Genomic DNA, 24,734 nt, shown 5'->3' with positions numbered 1-24,734 from the left:
CATGCACCCTGCCAAAAACGACCACATGTTCTGATGACCGCCCTCAGTTCCGCTCAGTCAAATCCGAGAATTTTCCTCCCGTTTTTTTCCCCTATATATGAATTAGCCATGAATTGCTGAGGTGGTAGTGCTCCCCTACGACGACAATGGGTCTCGCATTCAATATCTTCACTGCCGCCTTTTCATCCATTGGTGAGCCTGAGCTTTTCCACTTTTACGATCTCGTTACGATGATACTTTTCATTCCATAGGAGCCTTCCTCTTCGGGTTCGTATTCGTTCTCTCCCGAAAGAAACACGCTGAATTGACTCTGTGGTTCTCTAGATATGACAGGCGCGTTCATTATTGGAGATTGTAAACGCGATTTTGGCTAACGGAGAGGGATCAACAGTGGTATTATTGCGAGTGTTTTGGACATGAAACACTTCACTGCGAAGTTTGGGAACGATCCAGATATCAATGGTGCTATCGTCTCGACGTTCAACGGTACGTGCCAACAGGTTGACTTTGTGTGCTGTATTTCGTCACTTCAACTTTCTGTTTTAGGTGGATGCTTTTTCGGAGCAGCAGCGGCAGGATGGTCTGTTTCTACCGTTCTCATGCGAATCGTTTTTTTTGGCAATACTGATTCATATTGTGCGTTCCTCAATAGGTTCAACGATAGATTCGGTCGTAACCGTACAATCCAGGTATTCGCTTTCCGCCTGATTCACGGAGGTTTTTCAGAAGTATATTCAGACTGGGGTTCGTTGACAGATAGGCTCGCTGGTTGCGATGTGGGGTTGTGCGATGCAGGCTGGTGCACCTAATATCGCTACCATGATGGTGGGACGTATCGTCGCTGGGGTTGCTATTGGGTACGAGGTGCCAGTCTTTCGTGAGCTTGTACCTTAACTAAAGACCTTATTGCCTCAGGATCCTTTCGATGACTGTCCCATTGTACAACGTAACCTACCGTTAGCTTCCCAGTACCGACTGAAGCCTCATCTTTGATCTTAAAGACCGAAATCGCCCCACCGAAAATTCGTGGATTCCTCGTCGGGTTGACACAGCAATTCATCGGAATCGGTTTCATCGTTGCGAACTGGGTGCGTTTGCATGGACAGTTTCAGCTGATTATCACCCTTTCTGATCTAAGGTATCACGCAGGTTGGCTACGGGTGTCAATACATCGACTCCGACAACGGTTGGCGGTTACCGTTAGGTCTTCAGGTATTCTGATTACTTTTGGAAAATTAAAGGATCTAAGGGTCTGTTTCCGTCCACGTGTAGTTGGTACCAGCCGGTCTACTCCTCATAGGAATCCAATTCTTGCCTTTAAGTCCTGTACGTTTCCCTCTTCTCGATTCTCTTTCTCTCTATACCAACCTGACCCTTTCTAGCGTTGGCTTTTGGAAGTGGGTAGGGACGAAGAGGCCCACGCTGTCGTCCTTCAACTACACGGTTCATCTCCTGAGTCCAAAGACGCTGCAGAGCGGGAATACACGGAAATGTACGAAACTATCAAGTCTGAGATGGCGGTGAGGAGCACCAAGCTTAGCGATCTTTGGGCCACCCGGGCGATGCTCCGCCGTACCATGGTGGCATGTGGGGTCCAGATATTCACCCAGTTGACCGGGATTAACAGTGCGTGCCATCTGGTAAATTCCTTCAGGGAGAATGATATCAACCTGCTAATCCTAGTCATCAACTACTATGGGCCGCGGATGTGGAGGAGTCTTGGTATACAAGGCGGCCAAGAGCTTCTGATTCAGGGTATATACGGTGCTGTTGGGCCTATTGCGAATATTTTGTGAGCAAGGGTTTTATTTATCTTCCATTGTTATTCCCTAACATAAATTCTCAGCTTCATAACCCTAGTCTTGGACAGAGTCGGCCGCAAAAAGCCTCTCATGTTCGGCGCAGGGATGTTCGTGGCCCTCTTCTCCGTCATTGCTGCTATTCTGGCTACGAATCCTGTAGAAGACGGAGCTACGAGTGCTGCTGATCCGGCTGCTCAACGGTAAGTGACCCGTTGTTCGGAAAGAAAAAAAAAATGATATGGGAAATGACTGGAAATCGCCAACAGTGCCGGAATCGCAATGATCTTCCTGACGAGTATCATCTTCTCCTTGAGTTTCGGGCCTGTATCCTGGGTACTGGCGTCCGAGGTGAGTGCATGACACTTACAACGACACATGCATACTGCGTATCTGACTTTCTCATATAGGTGTTCCCTACCAGCACGCGGTCAATCGGTACTAGCGTTGCAACGTGCTCGAACTGGGCCTTCAACACGTTACTTTCTCAAGTCTCGCCCCTCGCACTCGACAGCATCAAGTACAAGTTTTACCTCGTCTTTGTATGCGTCAATCTGGTAGACTTTCTATTGATCGCTTTCTTCTTCCCTGAGACGAAAGGTACGTTTTTCTTTCTCAGTTCAAAAGGTTTTACAGGAGCGCTGAATGGCGTTTGATCGTAGGAAAAACGTTGGAAGAGATGAACGAGGTGTTTGGAGATGTGGTAGATACTCAACGAGTTCTTTACGAACATGGAAAATCGCCTTCAGATGAGGATGAGAAAGAAAGACATTCTCAGTCTGCTTAGAATATGGGTGCAATGTATATTAGGTTTATACTCGTGTCGATTTACTGTACGGAGCAACTCAGTAGCCTACTCAGAAATAAAGCTGTGAAATCGCTCACCGTGTCTTTGTCTCCTTTACGTCCAGATCTGCCTTTGTCCCGTGACAGTTGTTCTCGGTGGGCGCATCCCATTCAAAAAAAAACAGGGCTTGATTCTTGACTCTCATCTCAAACTTGTTCGGCGCGCTTTAACCTTCAAATTCCCTGAATTTTCCCCTGAATTCTTCGTAACGTTAATTCCATGCGAGTTGGAAAGGTACTGCACTATCGAAAAGGGGATCTATGCTGGGATTTAGGATTCGTTTACTAGAGTGGTAGACATCTATCGAGGTACGTACCAGTCACCGTTCTTGGTCCTTGGTCCTTGTACTGATTTAACCGCAACTAGTATCAACTTTATGAAGTAGCCATGGTTTCTTAGCGCAACCTGAACAAGAACCGAAATCTGTAACAAGGGAACGGGAACGAACGAACGGCTTTGAATGACAACGTTGAAGATGTCGTGAGAGTTAGAGTGGCCGACATCCCCATTACCCACCTCCCATCACCAGGTATGTCGCAGTGACCCTTACTGTATTTGGCCGTTGTGCTAGAGATTGGAACATATAGCTTACGATGCTGTCAACGGCAAAGTTTACACACGACTTCGCGCGGTTTATCTCCAGATACACGACCTTTCTGATTTAATTTCAAATCTTGGCCAGCCTTGAGGAAGAAATTTCGCGCAGCAGTCTCAATTCAAATCCTGGGAAGGCTCCCATGGTGGTATTTGCGAATCGTTTGAGGTTGCTATGTGGAACGGCTACTCGTAAGCCAGCTTTCTTAGATTTAAATCGTTTATTTATTCGTAGCAGAGTTCTGCAATCAATCCAATGGCACCTGACCAGCCTCACCTTTCCCATCCGGCCCTGCTTCTGACCGTTGTGGGGAATGATACCTTTGGCTGTGGAGCACCGCTCCTAGCCCTTCTTTCTGACTATCATCATTCCTCATCGTCATGCCTCAGGTCGCCATTCCTCCCATAGTCGTTGTCGCTGCCCTCGCCGTGTCTCTAGCTGTTGCGCAGAGCACGTTCCCCGCCACGCCCTTGGTTTCCAAGAGGTTTTCGTATCCTACCGGCATAGTAAGCATTTCGTTGTCTTTGTCGTTGCTCACTAATCGTTGGTAGCCCTACAAAGCGGACACCGACGTCGGTCTCATTCGAGGAGAACAATCTGGATACAACATCTGTAATTCAACCACGGAGGGCCAGAATTCTCTTTGTCAAACAGGTTTCATCAACGGCCTGGATGGTGCGCAAGACTTTAGCACTCCTTTTGCGATGTGAGGTCGATTAACGCCCGAGTCAGACTTTTGCTTGTGGGCTCCTTCCAAGGCCAACTCTACGATTGCCGACACCGAAGGAGAAGAAGTCGCTTGGTGTACTAAACCTGGTCGTGGAACTCGTTTGATACCCAGTGGTGCTTTGCAAGGTGTACAGTTTATGAAGACACCGGATTACATCCAGGTTGTGGGGTACTTGAATCAGTCATTGATCAACATGCAGGATGGTGATTTCGGAGGAGAACTGGACCCGCACGGTGCAGATTTGGTGAGTGGAAAAAGTCAACAAGTCTTTCAACCTTATGGCGAAGAATCTTTCTAGCGTGGAAACCCGATGGGGGGTCTCTTGTATACGCAACAGTTCAACACTCCAAGCGGCCAGTGGACGCAGGTCATTGAATGGCACAAGTACGTCGTAACTCTCTATCCAGCGGTTTCGATTTATGCAAGTTATTTGATAGCTTCATGGGTGGTGAGCGCTTCTGCTTCAAAGCTTGTGACCCCGCAGGAGCCCACGCAGCCGACTTCTGCCAACACATCTTCGATCGTATCGGGTGTGCCTACAATGCTCCCAACAACGCCACTCAAGGAGTCTTCGAATCTTGCCTAGGAGATAACCAGGACTTCCCCGGAATATACACCGTGAACGGTCAGGTGATGACCTACACTCAACCTCCTGAGGAGGCAGGACCTATCCCGCCCCTTCCGTATCAGCCTCGTGTTCCTCCCAGCTCGAGCTGTACCCAGTTCGATAGCGCAAAGTTGTACCCAGTTCAGACCGCTACTTCTGCTACTTCGACAAATAACCAACCGTCTGGAACACAGTCTGGAGCTGGTGGTTCGCAGGGTACGCAGGGTAGTAATGGAGGTCGGCGTGCTGGTGTTAGTGAGCTGATTGGAATGACGAGCGTTTCATTTGTTGGCGTTTTCTTCTCGATGTTGTTCTTTTCATAGGTGTGCTTGACTGTTCCTTTCGTGGCTGGCAGTTCTCTTATTCTTGACACTTGACAGTGACATGGGTGGTACGGATAATAATACAGCGGGAGACTTATTAGGGGGGACCGTACGTAACAATGTTATGTGGGAAGGCATCTTTTGATTTCGACAGCTACGACCTCTTACGACGTTATTGCCCTCGTTGTCTCTTCAACTGAGTCTATGCATTCTCTTCGATTTTTCTCATACACTCCACCTGCAACCAATTGACGTACACTTTCCCCCCCCTTTGAGCCGCCATGTACATAGCATTTGTTTCCATGAATAACGTAGTCTGTGGCTACTTGGCTATAGAGTGGGTGGTGTCTGTAGCGAGCATCCAGCATTGGGGCAGGTGGAGTGCTTGGTAATAACAAGTGTTTTCTTCGAAAACGATCACAGGCGGGCCAACAAGCGGCAAGAAACAAACCGTTGTTCCGTTGTTCAATTGTATGAAGCAATATCCAGTCCAATGTCTGTAGTAGAACAAAGAGGATAAAATCATATTCTGGACACAAATCAATTCGCTCAGGAGTTAGCAGTGCCATAAACGATAGACCGTTCCTCCATAGATCTTTCAATTGACTGTGCGTCAGCCAGTTTCAATCACAATAAGCTTCGACGAGGAAGCTACAACATGCCTGGACGAGTGGCAAAATGCGACTGCAGCCTATCATCAACATCAAACCATACCCGCATCAGCATTTTAGCACTTTGATTGCCGCGGGTTTTCTTGGGTTGTGCAACCCAAGAAAACCCGGAACAACCGACAATCACGCCATCAGCAACCCCCGGAGTCCATTTATTCGCAATCAATTGATGGACCTGTCTGACCACCCAAATCTCTACCATTAAACTTTACCACTCACCATAAGACCATTCTAAATTATAGTAATTCTTTTCATTCATCCTTTTGGCAGATTTTAAACTCATGTATAAATAAAATTATTGATTAATGTACAATTTATATATGTGGATTGTGAGGTTGTGTGGATTCGTCGGGTGGTGCGGTTGTGTGACCATCCAAAAACCCGCCAAAACCCGGGGCAGCCGTGCCATCAAAGTGCCCAAATGCTGATGCCTTGGACATCAGTGAAGATATTGGACAATTCATGTTGTCGATAACTGGGTCTCGGGGGCAAATGAGTTCTGCTTCTACGCCTTTCCATTACCGGCTCCGACATTCTCCTTCCTGACCCTTTCTCACCTTCAACATGCTCTCTTAATTCAAACTGAGAAACTTGTTGACTACCTCTCGATGCACATGAAGGAAAACTTGAAGCTTGAATATTGCTGCCGTGTCGTCTGAGTCTAGTGTTGTTGAGGGCCGGGTCGGGCTCAAAGCCCTGGGGTCAGGTCGGGTTTCTGAGGGTCAGGGCTCACCAAATCTTGAGCCCCCACCCTAGCCCTCGATAGCCCTAAGCCCGGGGTCAGGTCAGGCTTGAGCCAGGGCTCATGAGTCATCATATTTAGTCATTATTTATCACCATTTCTGGACAGTATTGTGATGCTATCTGTGTAATAACAAGTAGAATTAATGTTGTGGGATGAAAAGCAATGTTTTGGCAGCACTGTGAGCTATCATTCCCATCTGAGCATATGATTCAACATTAAATAATCAATAATTGTACTAGAAATGATGGTAATTAGTGAAAATCATAGTATCATTTGTATAACTTGGTATAACTTACATGTGTTGATAAAGAAGGCGGCGAAAAATGTACAGATAAGCGTCCTATAATGGTAAGTATCCCACGTGACTGGGCCCCAGGCCTTGAGCTGGGGTCAGGGCTTTTCAAACTCCAAGCCCAAGCCCTGACCCCAATGAGCCCTTCCAAGAGGGTCGGGCTGGGCTTCAAAAGCCCGGGTCAGGTCGGGTCAGGTCAGAGGGCTTGAGCCCGACCTTCAACAACACTATCTGAGTCGCCAATCATCACAATATGGAGGTGGTTGATGATGCAGATAATAATGCGACTGAGGAGAAGGAGATATCAAGTACAGACTCCCAATGGAATGGTTCCCAAGTCTTAGACATTTCAGAGGCAGAGGTGGGGAACAAGAATGAGCAACAGACCATGTACTGAGGAATTCCAGTATCAGCTGTCAGGTGTGGTTATGAGAAATGTATGGGGTGTGCCAGGGCCTACTGCCCACCGTTTACGACACACGTTCAGTAAGGCAGCTGCATAATGCTCACTTGCTGTTATTATAAAATTCTTATAGGCCAGCTGACAGCTGTTTCCATAATCGTAGGCCGCTCAGAAAAAAAATTAATGATGACCAAGCAGGTCCCACGACCCCAACGCACCAAATCAACAGCATGGCCGACTTGACTCGCTTTGTGGCGCAAGTGTGATATTTGTGTGATATTTATGATATCATTATAGCATGGGACCTGCTTGGTCATCGTCAATTTTTTTTCTGAGCGGCCTAAGATTATGGAAACAGCTGGAAATCGGGCTTCTTACCTATACTATCGTTGACCCTGTGTCTTCAAGTGGGTAGGTGTTTTCAAATCCACTTTCCTCCCTTCCTCCACACTTTGCATGGTCTCGGTCTTCGACAGAATGAGTTCCTATGGTATTTTTCTATAGATCTACGTAGCTACTATTTTTTCAATACAGTGTTTTTATCTTTAAAAAGGTCAATGTTTTTGGTGAATCACGTAAAAACCTCACAAATGAGGTTATTTCCCAGGCACACACCACAAATATCTTCTTGATACCAGATATTTCACCTTGGTGTGATACTAGGATATCAAAACTTCGATTTAAGATGATACCGCTCATGTATGCAGGTGGAGGAAGATGTCGAAAGAAGATATTGAGTGAAGCATGACACATCTGTTATCAATCAGTCGGAGTTACAATTTGGTCATAATACACCTGGATGCAGGAATGGCTATCAGCTGCTCTTCGGCAATGTGACATTATGTGACTGATATTTGAAAACACCCCGTTTTTCAGAGCTCCCTCTCTGGCACCTCTCTTCTACCATGTCCACTCAATGAGAACACTCCAAATTTCAGATTTAGCTAGTAGAGATACTGAGAGTCTGATATTCTTAAGCCAAAGAAGATATATCCATAGAAAATACAAGTCCAAAGTGCATCTCTAAAAATTTGAAAACACCTACACAGTGATAGTATTCTATAGGATTGCCGTGCCCGGCGGCCTTTCTATAAGCACGCACGGCAATAATTTATGGTATATTATTAATATCGTGAAAGGTCAGTTAGTGTAGTGGGTTTGTGTCACGAACTGAACCAGGAGTAGTACCTACCACTGACTTTTCCTCCTATATGGTCAACTGCGGTTGGACTCAGCATATGATCAAGGGAGATATCATGTGAAATAGGTCGATTCATAGGAGAGTACTCCTAATCTTACAGAAGGGGTCATCGGTATAGGAGTACAACCCTTTCTACTAGATAGGTATATAAGGAGTACTTAGTGGTAGATATTTCTCTAGAATTTGATCTCCTTTGTCCTTTGTCCTTTATTCTTTGTCTTCCTTTTATCCTTTCCTATCCTTACCCTTCGCCTCTGCCCCATTCACTCTTTCGCTCTACATCGTCCAGGTTGCTCTAGTCAGGGGACTCACCGTCTAATTAGGATTCAGACTCATCCTAGAGTCCCTTCTCTAGTATTAGGGTACAGGATGGAGTATGCATGGATTAGGATACAGGTATGTGGTACACTACACTGGTGTATGTTGGGTACCGTCTATTGTATGCTCTTGTTATCATTGGAGTACCGGCTCGTGAGGATACAGTCCTCATTGTAGGACGCTCTCATTGCTGAAGGTCTACTCTCGTTATAGGAGTATGGTTCGTCGTAGGGCTCACCACACGGTTCACAGATATTCACGATACCGGACATCATCATTATTCATTCTCCTTGGTCACCAGCTCTTGTCATTCTCTATTGCCGATAGGCCCGTAGGATGGTCCACCAGCATTAGTCTGGAGTATGATCTCGTAGTAGGTTGGAGTACCGGGGTTTGGTACCCCTCGGAGTACGCCCTACATGGGTGTTGGGTTGTTTTAGGTGTATGCTATCCTCAGTGTCAGGGCTTGAGGCCTGGCATATGCATAGGCGGTTTACCCTCCTGACAGTTTGTGTGTCTCAGTCCTACCACGCTGATGTGGTGTTAACGGATCAAGCCTCTTTATGTAACCCTTTTTTCGTGATATCTATGTTTTTGGTTCAATGTGTTTTTTTTGAACTGAATATCAGTACCATTCCTCTTCAAACTTGACTGAAATAGTTACTAGCATGTTTTTAACAAGATGCTTCATGTTTTTATTGAACAGTAAACTTGGGACTTGCCCAAGGTGAGATGGGAGTCAAATATACAGTGGTAAAGTCGATCACAACTTGTATTTCAATGGAGCTCAAATCCGACTTTTTCAAATCGTGAGGTAAAAATCAGAGAAAAAGGTATTTGGTCATTCCAGGTGTTCTGGTTTGAGATTTATGGTTATGGTTCTCATTGAGCTGTGGGTTATCGTGAAAAAAAATAAATCATGTCTTCCGGAATATACTGGAAACCAAGCACCCAACGGCACTAGGCATCATCATATTCTGAGACCCAGCAACCGGAAAATGTTGCCAATAATGGACATCGTGCCCCATGGTCTCACAAACAGGAAAGCCGGCAATCCAGAACATTTTCATAAACGGGATTTGCCGAGACCCATTTTCAAAATAGGTTCACGATGCAAAACCGCATTTTCGCCACAACTGGGTCCCACAGACCATATGATATTAGGATAGTGCTAAGCTGAAAGGCAAAAAACCCATTCTTTTACTTTTTCAAATTCTAGTTGTCACACTGTAACAGTGTGACTGCACCCCTGTCAGGGGATTCAGGAACTGAATTACAATATAACCCGAACAGCTGACTATCAGTATTCTATAAACTGGCTGGAGCACCACTGATGCATCCTATAAGATTGAAGGTGTGTCCCATAAGCCTGCTAAGAAGTTCTCTGAATCAATCTGGCTTATAACCAGCCCTCCCAGTATTACTGTCCATTCTTCTAAGATCCTTACATGGACTCCTTCAATGAGATGAAGGTCGACGAAATGGTGGTGGTGAATGACCATGACTCTATTGACATGGCAGCCTTCAGCTTTGTCTGTAGTTGTCAGTTAGATAGATTGCCCGGAAGTTCAATAGATCGGGGGGCAATATGCACGGTATCTTGGTCCAGGTGAAGAGGCCGTCTCCAATGCCAGCCATCTCTGTGGTCTGGTGAATGGTCGCGAGGTCGATAATAGGGAGGTCAATCTCAGTCTATCTCTATCATAGATCAGTCGCGGTGGTGGAGAACGCCTTTTATTCAAATCTCGACTTCCTCAGTATGGGGGAGGAGGACCTCTTTGTCATACTCATTGAAACAAGGCCTCTCTCGTGAGGACATAATTTCAATCTCTACATTGCGAGCGAAGCGAGCAAATCCTTATCAATGGGTGAGGGCCCAGTCAACTTTTGTTTGTAATCATTTGTCATTTCTGTTTCAATGTCATGCACCCTGCTTGCTCGTTGCCAAAGAGAAAACACAATTAACCCAGTAGGTTACGGGTCATGCATGATTGTGACATAATCTTTCCAATTCGAAAATCACTAAGTTAAGAGTTCGAACAATTAAAATGATGGCAAAAGCAGGGATTGAACCATTGACCTCAGCAAAGTGAAGACCATGTCAAACAATACTATCCACTATACCATCACTAGTATTAAATAAAGTTGGTTAACTATTTGATATATAGAGTATGTTCATGAAACTAATACTGCCCCCAGACCCCCTCATATACCTTCGAATCCCTAACCGCTAACCGCCTAACCGCTAGCCTGAACCCCCCCCTAACTGCTAACCTAAATCCAACCACTAACCCAAACCCCTAACCTCCTCGAGACGAAGGACAGTCTGCCAGGTGACCCGCTTTACAGCTTCACGTGGATGTTGAGGAACAAGCGGGCCACGAAACGGGAATGCACATGACCCATACTCTACTGGGTTAATTGTGTTTTCTTCACCTTTAGGCAACATACTTTTCCACCGCTTTTATGACATGTTCACCACCAGTAAGATATGTTGGATAGGGGCTGCATGCCAGGTATTTCAATCCTCTCTACCTCTTACAATTTCACAAACCATCATGCCCATTGTCCCTAGCATTTTTCGAGATAGTGATACTGAGTGTTCTCTCACAATTCACCTACCGTCCTGGAGAAGATACCCATCCTGCAACAACTGCTTCATGCATTCAGCAATACACACCGTCATGACCAATGCAAGACTTGCCATCATGCTAAGACAAATCAAAGGTGCTCGCTCTGTAAGAAGCCTAAATCAGAACACTCATACCCCAATGAACCCAACACGCCTTCCCCTGAATCGTTGTAAGAAGTGTCGTCAAAAGCAGAAACAGACACGCTGCCATAAGATCTTGAAATTTCGACACTACATTCCCACCCACCTTCTAGAAACTGTACAACGGCATGGAGTCACTCCTGAAGTTCGGTCAAAACTCACAAAGATGTGCGATAAATGTCGGACCAAGGCAACTCAGAGAAATGTAGACAAGCGGTTGGAGGCACAACGTGAAGGTGAGTTGCTACATGTATAAACAGTTTCAAACATATCTAAGCAGCTTCTAGGACTTCACTGGTGTACTAGTTGCTCAAAGCAAGTGCCCCACAAAGCTTGCATAAATCAGCACAGTTAGCTTTTCACAACATGTAACGACTGCCAGGTGCATCTTCAACGTGTCACCATTGAAGATGTGCCTGATGAGGATGTGCCTCCACCAAGAGACGAATCCGAAGGCGTGGATGTACTGGATTCAGACAGCTTTGACCAGTATTCTGGCTATGGCAGTGATATGATAGAAGTTAATCTACTGGAAGATGTGGTGGTCACTGAGGCCGAGAAAAGATGTATTTAGAAATTTGTGAAGGCTGACAAGGACCTGAAGTTGCAGACTTATGGTGTTTGTTGAGAGGTTCGTTGGAACATGAAACCAACTGCTGGCGCCAGTTGATTATCTTATGAGTGATGCTCACACAATGGCCATATACATGACATTCAAAGATGAGGAATAAAAAGAATTAGAATAAATGGCGACAATGATAACGGTTTGCTTTCTATCGCTACTGAGATTCGAAGCGAGCTACCGGGCCATGTGTGGTGCATAGATTTAGATTTAAAAAATGGGGTGCAGGGGCGAAGCCCCACCTAGCTGGGTGAAGGGCAGGAACACATCCTAGCGCAGCAAGTGTTCATGTGTAAGCCTGGAACCCTAGCTAGTAGTCTCTATTTTGTGGGTCGTAATCTCTGCAATAACTTTCTTGTTCTCTTCAAGATTTCTGAGTATAACATAAAATTAGGTAAGAAACAGTGACAAAAAGGGGTAGAAAGAAACAAACCTAAAACAGTTTGTTTATAACTGGTCCAAATAAAGCCCCACAGTGGGGCAAACAGACTTGCTTTCATCATGCCCAACAGAAACCGCCTCGAGCTCTGCTGCTTTCTCTCAGAGGAGTATCCAGAGGAGAAGCACGGTAGTCTGCTCCCCTATGACCCAGAAGAGTCTGTGGGTATGATCAAGCGAAAAATCACAGAATGTTTTCAACTAAGAAGTCAGAACTCTTTTTATATGTACAAGCCAATGGTGCGCAGAACAGTGGGATATATTCATGACTGAGTCTCATAACTGGTACAGACACCCATTCCTGTGGACCCTTTAGACACTCCTTTTGAGCGGATTGAGAGCTTGTTCATTAGCCGTGATTCTGTCGAGCATTTAAAAAGTATAACAACTTGTGCAAAAAAAATTTGGAGTCCTGTACTACTACTGGAGGAGGAGATGGGGAAATATTATCTCGATATTATAGTAATCAAAGACCAAGGTGTGTTCCAATCCATCTCCGCTGGTTCAAGCCCAAGTCATTGAATATTATACAGATTTAGAAGGTGCTGTCATTCATGAGCAAGTCTGAACAACAAACTCATTATTTCTGCACTAGATCTCAGGCCAATTGGAAATCTCCCTGATGATCTGTTTTCGCCACAATGCAATAAAAGGTCTGTCTCAATTGCTACACATCAGGGACTATTCACTCATTGCAATGCCAGCTCACACCAAGATCTTGAGTAAACCTATCAGTAGTTTGCTGTCAAATGCAGCGGTCACTCTACAGCTATTAGGAGATCCCAGAATCATAGCGGGTTGCCCAATGGACCGTTATGGTCTCCCTACGACAATATATAGCCTGCAACTCGCTAGAATCATGGAGAAGTTTAGGAACATTGAGGAAGTAGCGGAAGAACTTATTCAGACAGCTAAGGAGTTAGTTACTTTGGGACCCAGTTTTACAACAATGAAAAGGAGCGAGAAAATGCACTGAAGAAACCCTTGAAGGAGATTTTTGGGACCGCACACTGGCAGAAGCTGGTCAATGATAGACAAGCATTTCTAGACGCCGTTTGGGACTTGTCCATGGTTTTTGAGGGCAAGAATGAGAAGGGGTTGGATGGAAATGTGCAGCTGCAGGGGCTTTTATCCCGTCTGCACATTGTTCAAGACTCTAAATGGGTGAGTGATATCCACATCATCTACTATATGACAACTCTCATAACACGTGCATATAAGATGGAAAGTTCCTCTCCTCCAATTTCCCCTGCATCATACTCAGCATTTCGAGCACATCCATTGAGGTTTGCCTCACAGTGATGACCCATGCACTTTTAGTTGACGATGTCTTCAAAATGGACATTTGTGGCAGTCCACACTTGGACAAGGATATCCTCATCGTCGCTCGTGCTTTGACAATCCTAGCCAACGGTCTTCAAGACTTGAAGAAATGTTACAATGACATTCAAATTCAGGTACATTATCATCACTTGCTCTGTTTTTCTTGTCAATTCATGCTTTTTGTAGGGTGACGAGCATGCCAATTACCTTTTCCCCAATCCTTTATGTCAAGACACACTCAAACCACCAACTTATGGGCCATTGACGTTCTTGGAGAAGTTGTCTCCATCAGACATCTTCGTTGTTCCTGACGTTATACGCCCCAAGCTCGTACAGAAGCAAAGCACCACTGATCGGTTCAAGTGCTCGATGCGCCTCTTCCATGCTATGATGCCCAACAAAACTGTCATTATTGTCAAGTTCATGCTGACATACAATCCAGACACTCATGAGTTGTTGGTGGCTGAGGGCCTCGCACCGAAACTTCTCCATTGCACAAAGATCATTGACAATTGGTGGATGATTGTGATGGAGTACCTGGATAAAGCACAGAATGCCTATACCTATCTTCTCAACCGAACAACACTAAAGCTTCCATGTTCAGTCTATAATGACATCAAAACTGCACTCAGGAAGCTGCATGAGAAGAAGATTGTATTCGGTGCTTTACGCATCCAAAATATCATGGTGGAAGAGGACAAGAAGCATAAGGATGGTGTATGAGCATACCCCGTTGACTTTGATTGGTGTGGTGTTGAAGGAGAGGCTCGATACTCAGTAACAATGTCTGACCTTCAGGTCTATCAGGAAACTGGGATGCAAGGATATGGAAAAATGTACATGTACTATGACAGAGTGTTATTGAAAGGTCTGAAGGACCTTTTCAACGCAGCCTAGACTCTCATTTACACCAATTCTTTATTCCAATTTCCAGTACTACGAATAGGCAACAGCACCCTCAGCACGGCGGTGCAAGGGCTGGATCGATCTCCCAGCAGTAGTTGGATCGAGCTGGCTATCTTACACTATAGTACAGAGAAGGAGGAGGGAGGGGAGGCTGAGAAATAGTAGAGTTACATAAACGGAATTGGAGCAGAGCGAGATATGGGAAGATGGGAGGCTGATACATAGATAGAAGACAGGCATAGTATTGGTACAGTTAAAAAAGGAGAGGAGGGTGGGTAAGCTCAAAAACAATACTGAAAAGCACTTTAGTGAGAACGAGAAGGGAACAAGAATCAAAGAAAAAAGGGCATACTCAAATGCACAGTGAGAGGAGGAGGGAACGAGAGGTGAGACCTCTCTGCTGCTGTGCATTCTGAACAAGAGAGTGATCGAGTGTGGTCTGTGCACGTACGCCTGTGTTCAGGTGAATAAGTCACTGCCTGTGTTCAGGCAGAATCGTGGGTCCAACGCTCAACCTGGTGTTGAATGGAAGGTTCATGACCACAGTGCGCAACAAGAATATGTATCTATGTCCTTTATGTATATGTTTGTAGACAAGTTTGGTCCTAGAGACTAGATGTTTACATATTTGTTGTGTTATTGAAGCTTTCCACTTGAAATCCAGGTCGAGTCTGGTCATGACTTCCCTCTGTTGAGTCTTGACTAGTACAATGAATGATGTGAAAGCCTTGATATTCAATGTGTTGGGAACTGTGGTCGATTGTATTTGAGCGCTCTCCACTGTTCAGTCACATCATCTCAGCCTGCCTGCACTACCCAACTCGATTCTTCGCTGCCTCTTTCTTAGCCTGTCATAAGAAAATGGAGGGAGTTCACATGGAATCTCACAAACATTATACTGAATATCAGAAAAGGCACGTGTGTTGAAGATAGCACGGGAACAAGGAACAAAGTTTAAAAGAGATTCAAATCCAGCTCGAGAGACAAAACGTTGAAGGACCCGGCGGGGTTTACTACTTTGGTAGAGGTATTCGAGGTACCATAACTTACAAGGATGAGGCAAGATTATATTATCATTCAACTAGTGAGAACGGATAAGCGACATTAACAGTAGGAACCCAAGAAAATGTCCAAAATTTCGCAAGTGGTGCCGCAGCACCTTTGCGAATCCGAAAGAAGGAGAGGGAGACTTGTGTGCACCTCCAAGTTCCGCTTTGTCCCACTTGGCAAATTCCTGCGAATCAGCTCGCGGAAGATTGGAGAGGAACCTGGCGTCAAACCACCGATACCTAATGACGGATCACTGGTGGCGACGTTTGGAAGTGCTTCCTTTCCCTTTTCTATCACAGACTTTTCGCTCGAAAGATTGTTCTCTGTCCGGGTCGTCCTCATCCGACGTGACTTCTTCTCGACGACGTTTCCTTGTCGAACTGCCTTGCGATGCAGGTTCTTCTTGTGCTTCCTGCACATGTCCAGAACCGAGCCTACTATCCTGATGCCTAGTCAGGGCATGGTAAAGACTCATATCAAAGCCGACACATTGAAGGGCAACGAAATCGAATGTTATATCACCAATAGCAATGAGTCGCGCCAAGTTACTTGTTGCCAACCTTTGACTAAACGCACGCTCCTGAGAGTTTATGACCGCGTAGGTAAGAGTCCAGGGTGTCTTCAGCATATGAAGATCAGTAAAGGCGAGTCACACGATTTGAATGGACTCACGTCCTTGTAGCGGGATTCGATGCCAGCTTGCAGAAACCCCAGCGGATGTACCAAATCGTTGAGAGAATGACACCGATAAGTCCCCGCGTAGAAAACGCTCCCTCCACTAGACAAACCATTATCATAAAAAAGCTCTATTGTCTCGTCATAGAATGTCTCGAAGAGAGACTTGAGAGAGAAATTTTGTTGCGTGTTGTGTTGAGTCGCTGGCAACCAGGCAACCGCTCGTTGATCGTCGACAAAGACAGTACATCCTGGAACGTACAATAACCTGCGATTACTCCTAGTTGAATAAGAAATTGAGACACCCCTCTCCCGTTGAACAAGGATAAAGAATGAACCTCTTCCATGATGGAACCTGATGATACTGTGATGAGAAAACAAGTTAGGATAGTGCGAGGCTTACACCACTCACCATATGAGAAATCCTACTGTATAACATCCTTTCCCAGCCGGTTCTATTGCAGATATGCATATTGAACATAGGAACTGGCAGCGTATTGCAGCGTTCGGGACGCCCACCCTCATAAAGCGGATAACGTCTCACAGCCTCCTTGAAGATACGCCGAATGCCCTTTTCGTCGTGCTATCCCACAAAGGGTATTGTATTCATCAAAAAAAGTATGAGAAAGTCAGATGTTAACACTTACCTTGAAGACGAGATCGATCGCAGTGGGTTCAGCCGACTCGATGGTCTATACAGCTCTTCAGAATTGATGGTGCGACTGGCATAAGAAGAATTCCGGTTCCCACCTCTTCCGACTTTGCTCTCGTTACCTTCGTTGGTCTTTTTGCATTGCTTTCGCTCGTAACTTTCTTGGATTTACCCTCTACTTCCTGGGGCTTAGAAGTCAGTGTCACCATAAATGTTACATAGAAGCTTTGCCGCCTACTTCTTTCAATCCGCCGATGATCGTCTCTAAGAAAGATATCTTATCTTCAAGTGAGGAGGATTGAGGGTTTCTCTAGGAGGGGGATGCCGGTCAGCAAGAGTCACCGAAGGTAATAAGATGCCGACTTTGGTTTCGCCTTGCATGTCTGGAGCGACTGACCAGGACTGGCGCAGAGAATTGAGGCGATGGCGTGGCTGAACGAAAGGAAAACACCCTGTGCCCCTTCTTCCCACAAAACCAGATCAAGAGTCTTGGGTCGAATGTTGATGTGACTAATAGAACACGGAAATTAAGGGTTGCCGTGGGTCTTCGAAATACAAACAAAACACCATTCAGGAAAGACAATTGTGTGTACATGTGTGCCAGGCATATCATTCACTTCTGCGGCCTGCCATCAAAAAGTATTCTTTGACTTATCCAAAAGGACAATCATAAAAGTATGAAAAATGTTACGGAGTGACGCGATATTGAGCAACGGTATCGGCCTCAACCAAAAGAGCGTAGGAGAGCTTTCCGAGACGGATAAGAGGTCAGACGAAATCCCTGGGATCTTCGCATCTTGAAGTTGCAGATAGAAAAGGTTGTTTGCTTGGATCTTCGAGAGTGAGGAGTTAAAAAGTGGGGTCAGTTTTGGTCCAAGATGAACGCGTATGTTGAAGATTGAAGTCCAGAGAATGTTTTGACGGATCGGAAGGTTGAGTTTCAGTACATATATGTTGTGAAGAACGCCTCGCCACGTAAACCCAATCTAGACCTCATTTCCTCTCTAAAGATCAACAGTTTCGATGTGCATCGCTATAACTTCAAGGTAGGGATCTGAGGCTCGAAAAAATGAACTTGTGGATCATTAGAGTTAGTGGGAGGACAAGGAACGAGGTCGACGTCCGAAATATCCCGGTCGGCGGTCTTGCAGGCGTGATAGCGTCACGCGTGACTCCTTTGACAGATCATTTCCATCCAGACCAACAAACGACACGAACTTTGTGACCAAGGCCAATCCCGCGGGTAAGCTGAAAATAACACAGAACGCCATTGTGTTTAGCGAAATTAGCCTGCTGTACATCGCATGATCAGATTCAAGATGGCAAGTTGTGGGAAGAAGACGTAACCGTACATTTCCTCCAACTTTTCTTCGTTCCATTTTGAAAAAATTCCTCGCAACGTCCAAATGAAGAAGAACAACGTTGGAAATGTTCAAGTAGCGGTAAGCCAACCAGTCTGTTAACATTGTGGCCCACTAGGAGTTGAATTTCTAACATCATTCATTCTGATTCTTTTCCTGAAAGCGCCAAACGCACGACAAAGGCAATAACTTGGTACGAAATATCGGTCTCTTCAGTGAACGTCGCGAGTTGAAAATTGTGCTCGACGTACACCAATTACGCAGGCTCAGGCTATTTTAGTGATGGAGAAGAGGATGACGAACTTAGAGGTCAGATCAATGGTCACCTCGATCGAATGCCACGCGCTCGCTGACTCGCGGTGTATCCAGAACGAGATATCTGCGCTTAGCACCTCGGTGGGCGAGATAGCACAGGTCGTTAAGACCGTTGGTCAGGTACGTTACAAATATATTCCCCAGAAATATTGAGTTGATACCTTTACAGGAGGTCATCGCGATGAAGCTAAAGTCTGAGAGAACTATGAAAGTAAGTATGCATAGAAGTCCCCGACTGTTGACAATCGTGCTCATATTATCCCTAGCCAATGCATTTCAACTTCTTGACCCAAGTGAGCACTTCGTCTTGAAACCACCCTGATAGTCAATGTAATGTTACTGAAGAAAGGAGTAACGAGGCTACGCGATATGTTCAACCCCGAGTTTCGGAACTTCCCCAAACCAATCACGAAAGTCCTCGGTCGAACGGACGTGAAGCCGATAAAATTCATGAAGATTGCGGAGTGCTCTTCGGGCGGATGGGAACGCACTTTGGAGGAGCGGATTCAGCAACAGTTAGTAAGTTCGAACTGCCGTCACTATTCCATGGACGCTTCTCTGACTGGTTCTGGCTAGGCGGATTTTGATGAGTATGTATCTTTTCTTCAACCGCCTCCAGCAGTCCATCTCAACCGCAGTCACAGAAGTCTACCATTCGCTTTTTTCCCGGGACGGGTCGTTTTCCTCGAGAACCATCACGCAGTGGTATTTGGGCCCATGGCTCAGACAAATAAAGAGTCTGATTTTGAACTTTCCTCTTCCTTTGACTCATTGATTGGAAAAGACCGAAGTCTTTTATTTGACAAAGAAGAAGGAATGTTTTATGGTGGTCGGTACAAGTTCGTAGATGTAAGAGGCGTTCATCCGTCGGGCTTTATTTTTGATGGGGCGGAAACGACTGTACGACCTCGCCCTTCTTCCCATTGTTTTAAGACTGATGCACGCTTCCTCAGGGAATCCCCAAACTCAAGCAAATAGTCCTTGCATCTCAAGTCGGAGGCGCGAGGCTGCGCTCGAAAGATATCCCAAATCTCATCTGGGAGGGTCAAATCAGATTTGAATTTATTGGGCTGCAGTTCATATCATTTGACAACAACCTGTACCGCCGCTTGACTCGAAACACATCGATCAAGGCTACAGACACGGCCAGCCATACAGCGAACGGGTCGATTGTCTCCATTTCCGTCAAGACCTCCGCTACGGCTCAAATTGCGCCGGAATTGAAGCGTCGTCGGAGCAAGTCTGTATCCCAGTCCAGTTCTTCGGGTGATTCCTCAGATTCGTCGGAAGATGAGGATGGCAAGCGAAAGGCGAAGCGGACTAGGCTGGATCAGCACTAGTTTCGACGGTATTTCTTGGGCATCAGAGATAGTTTTGTGGTTTACCAAGTGTAGTTTTTGGTCACACCGTTTCTTATATATGTAACGTTATACTCTGATCTGGATTCTGGATACCTTGGAACTTTGAATCCGACGTGTGTGTGGCGTGGAAATTTTGAGCGGATGGGCATCTCGGGAGCCGGGAGTGGGCATACACTGACATGCTGACATGCACATGCACTTCACCTCCGCCCATGGAACCGCTGAGCGACACAAGCAAAATGACTCTAAAAAGCCGCTCATTGTTTGACAAGCGTTGAATTTCATCCGCGGAGTCTCGCAAGTGTGTCCGAATCTCCATAAGTTTGTTATGTTGACTCAGCGTAGTACGTAACCAGTTCAAACTTCTGTTTGAACCGTTCTTCTTTACCACCATGACTGCTAGCCCTGGGAGGCCTTGGACCAGGCCTCCCACTGTAATCGCAATCCCAACGCTGGGCTCTACCCCTCCAGCGTATAATTCATCCAAGAAGCCGAAGACCCGTAGGAAGGAGAGCAAATCCAAGAAAGCTCATCGGAGATACGACCCCGATGGCGGCACATGTCCTGGGATTGAATCAGTGGTACACCCAAACACCCCCCAACGCGTAAGCCCGGAACGGCAATCTATTCGTTTGGGTTGGTAACTAATAGTTTCTCAATGGCGGGCAGTCTGAGCATTCAACTGGAGGTGATACGAGCGTTGCTCCTTCAGAACAAGTCAGTGCGTGCTGAGTCAATTCAAGCAGGTCGGAATGTCTTACGTTCCGATTCTTCAGCTAACGCCAATACCTGATACCGACAAAGCCATATCTACATCGCTGGAAAGAGAAAAGGAGGTCGACACTTCGGTATGAAGCCATCATACTCTTCCTCACTACCTTTCTGTACTCAGGGTGTTCACCCAGCGTTATAATACCCAAGTCAACACTCGCGAGGAAGTACAGCCTACAGCACCAGCGCCAATCGAGATAGAGTTTTCCAAAGTACGCGTTGATGTGTTCTGGATCTATAGCATCGCTTAGACTTCTTTTTCTAGATGTCCCATTCTCAGTTCAGGGAGATATTTGCATGGAAAACAAGCACTCTACCGTCATACACTGGTCCACGCGTCAATCGTAGCGATAACAGACCGGTGTCATTTCCGAAGCAGTTCAGGATGGCTGAGCTATACGCTTCGGGTCACGAAAGGGCTCTGCAGGACCACGTCTATGAATTACTGGTGAGTGGACTCAAGGTATCCTTATGTACTACTTCTTCGTAATAACCAGTGTTTTCCCGCCCCTCAGCCATCCTGGAAGAAGTGAGTCGTCCACGAGTTGAGCACCATAATTCTAGACTAATGCTTGGAACAGACGAAACGACGTAATTTCTATATTCTACTTTCCCGGTCGACACTTTTTCGCGGACGACCAACACGTAGTTGTCATGGGCCCAGCAACTCAACAATCTACTGAACACGGCTTCAAACTTACGTCTCGTTTTGAGAGAATATATGGGCAAACTCGACCTTTCTTTTACGCTTTGGGTCCGGTCAAGAATAAGCAAGTATTTTACGCGGGTACATATCGGTGCATTGAGCTAGCCGACCATTATCCTCTAGGTTTTGTGTTCAGCGGAGGGAACCTGGTGGGTGTTTACCTCTCTTCGATATTCTTCTACCCTTCCTCATCCCCGCCACGCTTCTAGGTTCTGAGGGATTTAGCGGATGCAATCATTGAATCCCAAACGGAAGGTTTCCGATTACGAACTCGAGATGCCATGCAGCTTCTCCAGGAAAAGAAAGTTATGTTGGAATTTGTTATGTTCCAATTGGTTGGTTTCCAGATGGACGTTTATCAAATCTTAACGTCTGAACCTGCCTCATTGAAGAACGCTGGATCGACACGAAAGCGGAAGCGTGGGAATGACTCGGCATGAACATTTGTTATGGTTATCTTAGTTATGGACTCTATTTAGCAATGAGCTATGGTACGAAACAAAGTCAAGACCCAATCTTTGGAGTCCTGCGTTGGCTTGGATAAGGCCGGATATCATTGACCAGGAACTCCCCGCCTACTGCGTGTAGGGGGCCTAATTTCGAATCCTCCGGGTGCGGGTACAGCGTGTCTAATGGATCTAGGTTTGTAGGGGTACTGACAAGGTTGGGCCCGGGTTTGTAGGGACTGCGAACAGAGGGCATTGAAGGATCAATGACTGGTAACATTTGACGATCCGGATTCATCGGTGAGGAACAACGTTGAGCGCGAGTGGAAGAAGATATAGTATTGAAAGAATGTCGCCTTGCTATCGTGGGTGTTGAGTGCGATCGTTGTCCGTGTGGTAATTTACGGGTTAACCTCGAAAGGGATAATTCGGAGGAAAGCGATTCTACTCTCGCTACTGATTACCCCCAGTGCGCCAACTTCTTCCGCACTTCCCGCCTCAGCCTCTTCCTCTGTTGCTTGTTTCCCCATTCGCCCTCGTCATTCTCGTAAGCCCGTTTTCTCGTTGTGACAGGATGTGAGTCGAATTCCCCCTCAGATAATTCATAGACGCCGCTCTGATTTTCCAGAGAAGACGAGGGGGAAAAGGTTTGTCGAATACTGGACCTTAGAGTCCTCTTGGAAGTATTTGTATCGGATGCCATGTTCTCGTCAGAAACAAGATTAGGATATTGGCCAAGACTATGGGTGGGAGTGGAGCGATTAGGCGGCACTTCAGTGCGAGTCGCTTTGTGACGGATCTTCCTCACTCGGGTATCACAACCGACCGTACTGTCGATGGAGGAGAAACGGGTTTTACAGTTAGAATTGCCGATGCGAGGGCATTTTGGAGTGCGGGTGAGGGGAATAACATCATTTGTATCATTTTCGAGTTGACGTTTGCGGGGAGGTGACCGGCATGCTGTCAAGTTGGCGGTGGAAGGGGGGGCGCATGGCGATGTAACTTGCGTCGGAATAGCATTGTCGTCATCTACTACCCTACCCTCATGATGTCCAGCCAGGATGAAATCCCGCACTGACAATTTGGAACTTCGAGTCAGTCGAGAAGACGGGCTCCTCTGTTTGCGCTTCTTAGCGCTTGGAGACACAACGCCACCAGGTAAAACGTCCGATTCACCGTCTCGAGCCTTTTGGAATTCCTCCAGCAGCTCTTTGAACAGCGGAAGCTTCTCCGTGTACCGCGCCTCTTGAGGTAGTAGGTAGTCCAACTTTTCCGTTGAAGAAGGTGCGTTCGGCTGGCCTGGTTTTGTCTGGTAGAATACAGCTGGTGGAGGTCGCGTGAGCAGAACGCCAATTTCGTGGACAAGCCGTATCGATTCCTGTTCTCTGTATAGGTGCTCAAATATCTCTTCCGATTGCTCCCAGAGAAGGAACGCGGCGTTGAATGCCATGAATAAAGGGTGGCCATGACTTTCGAGGTTGCTGAGAACCGGTTGATCGAAGGGATAACGGCATTCGATGTACCCGTCTGCATTCGCAAAACGATTTAACCCACCGATGACTTTCGTTTCGTCGATTCTCTTCCTATTAATACTACGTTCGGGGTCGTAGCTGACGTTCAGAAATTCGTATGTCCATACATGCCTCGAGAATTTCTTTTTGATGACAATTATCACGAAAAAAGAAACATTTGAACCGATGGAATGTACATACTTGATAAAACTTTTCCTTGTCCTTAGTCAACAACACAGCTTCGTTGCGCTGGAGATATGTGAGGATCTCCCGAAGGACTGACAGTTGGGGTAGGAGAAGGAATCGTCCGTTGTCGTATGTATGGTGTAAGTCGACCTTTACTGTGTACTTCGTCAGTTCAAGAGTACCTCGAGTAACGAGAACTCACGTATAATCAGGTTGAGATAGGAATTAAGGAATAATGTAGAGGGATATAACCCGATGGCGTACTCTAAAGCCCGAAGCTAGCCAACAAGAATTAACGAACGCTCCGACGGAAAGCAGACAGAAGAACTTGCAAGCATTCGATCGGTAGTTCTTGCCACAAGATGACAGAAGTTTAAATCGCTGTTGTAAGCGCCTGACTCCAACGTTATTAAACACCGATATCCATGAACTGCAGCAGCAATTATCCTGAGTCGAAAAGCGTCGAGCCACATATTCAAGCCGAGGTCGGTTTCCTTTTGCTTCCGCTCTGCATCATACTCCAGTACTCCTGGGCCGGCAGAAGAGGAGTATCGTTTTTTGGTTACAGGGATTTTTGGCATGTCCAATAGGTATCGTACTAGACGCGAATAAAATTATGTCTGAGGGGGAGATGGTGAAAGGCGGCTCTGTTTGGTGTTTAATTTTAGTATCCTGCAGGCGCTCAGAAGAAATCATCCGAGGACATAGCGATGTCCATCCAATAAATCATGCAGGGTCGAATTGATTGGGAGTATCTTTTGAGACCTTGAAGTCTATCCTTGACCCGTCGACAAGATTTTGAGGTTTGCCATGCACCCGACATTTGATCCAAATAAACACTTAGTATCTCACCCATCCTACCGGATGGATACTGGCCAAAATATTATCATGACAGCTCGAGGTTGACTGGGTCCTGTGAGTCTCTCTTGGATGCACTTCTCCAGCGCGGAGGAAACAGGACGAAGGGACGAAGCGTGGGAATTATGATTATGTATTCTCATCTGAGCATGCCGTACCGCCACATGTCCACGCACCCGTAGCTGTTGAACGTTGAACCTCTGCGGAAACTTGGGGGAAACTCTCGAAGGACCATCGACATTTGTGCAC

General features: G+C 46.1%; 7 protein-coding genes across 9 annotated transcripts; 5 read left to right on the top strand and 2 right to left on the bottom strand.

Moving 5' to 3' along the window:
• Positions 1-10: 10 nt before the first annotated feature.
• E1B28_010734 (uncharacterized protein) lies at positions 11-2,068 on the top strand. Its single transcript, XM_043155711.1, has 14 exons — positions 11-192; positions 252-267; positions 325-333; positions 392-486; positions 547-580; positions 653-689; positions 757-857; positions 916-946; positions 1,002-1,088; positions 1,150-1,212; positions 1,273-1,326; positions 1,383-1,626; positions 1,684-1,792; positions 1,847-2,068. The coding sequence occupies exons 1-14, from the start codon at positions 147-149 to the stop codon at positions 2,004-2,006; spliced, it is 1,086 nt and encodes a 361-aa protein (XP_043005493.1). The 5' UTR covers positions 11-146; the 3' UTR covers positions 2,007-2,068.
• Positions 2,069-3,621: 1,553 nt separating this feature from the next.
• On the top strand, positions 3,622-4,901 carry E1B28_010733 (uncharacterized protein; the record flags this gene model as incomplete). Its single annotated transcript, XM_043155710.1, has 5 exons — positions 3,622-3,747; positions 3,793-3,916; positions 3,974-4,215; positions 4,270-4,355; positions 4,409-4,901. 5 exons carry the CDS (start codon positions 3,622-3,624, stop codon positions 4,899-4,901), a joined length of 1,071 nt encoding a protein of 356 aa, XP_043005492.1.
• Positions 4,902-13,061: 8,160 nt separating this feature from the next.
• On the top strand, positions 13,062-14,410 carry E1B28_010732 (uncharacterized protein; the record flags this gene model as incomplete). The annotated part of the gene is made up of 5 exons (XM_043155709.1): positions 13,062-13,250; positions 13,304-13,528; positions 13,586-13,650; positions 13,719-13,821; positions 13,874-14,410. The coding sequence occupies 5 exons, from the start codon at positions 13,062-13,064 to the stop codon at positions 14,408-14,410; spliced, it is 1,119 nt and encodes a 372-aa protein (XP_043005491.1).
• Positions 14,411-15,893: 1,483 nt separating this feature from the next.
• On the bottom strand, positions 15,894-17,351 carry E1B28_010731 (uncharacterized protein; the record flags this gene model as incomplete). Its single annotated transcript, XM_043155708.1, has 8 exons — positions 15,894-16,262; positions 16,316-16,598; positions 16,657-16,682; positions 16,731-16,901; positions 16,966-17,010; positions 17,069-17,152; positions 17,209-17,280; positions 17,334-17,351. 8 exons carry the CDS (start codon positions 17,349-17,351, stop codon positions 15,894-15,896), a joined length of 1,068 nt encoding a protein of 355 aa, XP_043005490.1.
• An 809-nt stretch (positions 17,352-18,160) lies between these two features.
• On the top strand, positions 18,161-20,076 carry E1B28_010730 (uncharacterized protein). Of its 2 annotated transcripts, XM_043155706.1 has the most exons (10): positions 18,161-18,412; positions 18,495-18,524; positions 18,596-18,640; positions 18,701-18,766; positions 18,816-18,857; positions 18,913-18,939; positions 18,992-19,165; positions 19,223-19,236; positions 19,291-19,546; positions 19,600-20,076. In XM_043155706.1, exons 1-10 carry the CDS (start codon positions 18,377-18,379, stop codon positions 19,984-19,986), a joined length of 1,077 nt encoding a protein of 358 aa, XP_043005488.1. In that variant the 5' UTR covers positions 18,161-18,376; the 3' UTR covers positions 19,987-20,076. The 2 variants fall into 2 exon arrangements, with proteins under 2 accessions (XP_043005488.1, XP_043005489.1); XM_043155707.1 differs by having other exon boundaries at positions 18,495-18,766.
• Positions 20,077-20,206: 130 nt separating this feature from the next.
• E1B28_010729 (uncharacterized protein) lies at positions 20,207-22,566 on the top strand. Of its 2 annotated transcripts, XM_043155705.1 has the most exons (11): positions 20,207-20,612; positions 20,677-20,724; positions 20,784-20,855; positions 20,913-20,990; positions 21,044-21,226; positions 21,294-21,307; positions 21,360-21,548; positions 21,608-21,633; positions 21,694-21,819; positions 21,877-22,295; positions 22,352-22,566. In XM_043155705.1, the coding sequence occupies exons 1-9, from the start codon at positions 20,400-20,402 to the stop codon at positions 21,723-21,725; spliced, it is 855 nt and encodes a 284-aa protein (XP_043005487.1). In that variant the 5' UTR covers positions 20,207-20,399; the 3' UTR covers positions 21,726-21,819; positions 21,877-22,295; positions 22,352-22,566. The 2 variants fall into 2 exon arrangements, with proteins under 2 accessions (XP_043005487.1, XP_043005486.1); XM_043155704.1 differs by having other exon boundaries at positions 21,360-21,633; positions 21,694-22,096; positions 22,167-22,566.
• E1B28_010728 (uncharacterized protein) lies at positions 22,391-24,599 on the bottom strand (the record flags this gene model as incomplete). Its single annotated transcript, XM_043155703.1, has 4 exons — positions 23,960-24,599; positions 23,830-23,905; positions 23,643-23,782; positions 22,391-23,584 (listed from the first exon to the last, which is right to left on the bottom strand). The coding sequence occupies exons 1-4, from the start codon at positions 24,206-24,208 to the stop codon at positions 22,391-22,393; spliced, it is 1,659 nt and encodes a 552-aa protein (XP_043005485.1). The 5' UTR covers positions 24,209-24,599.
• Between the last annotated feature and the right edge of the window lie 135 nt (positions 24,600-24,734).

Source organism: Marasmius oreades, chromosome 7 (genome assembly GCF_018924745.1).
Source record: "Marasmius oreades isolate 03SP1 chromosome 7, whole genome shotgun sequence".
NCBI lineage: Eukaryota > Fungi > Basidiomycota > Agaricomycetes > Agaricales > Marasmiaceae > Marasmius > Marasmius oreades.
The sequence above is the reverse complement of the archived record's forward strand: the minus strand, read 5'-3'. Positions and strand labels throughout refer to the sequence as shown.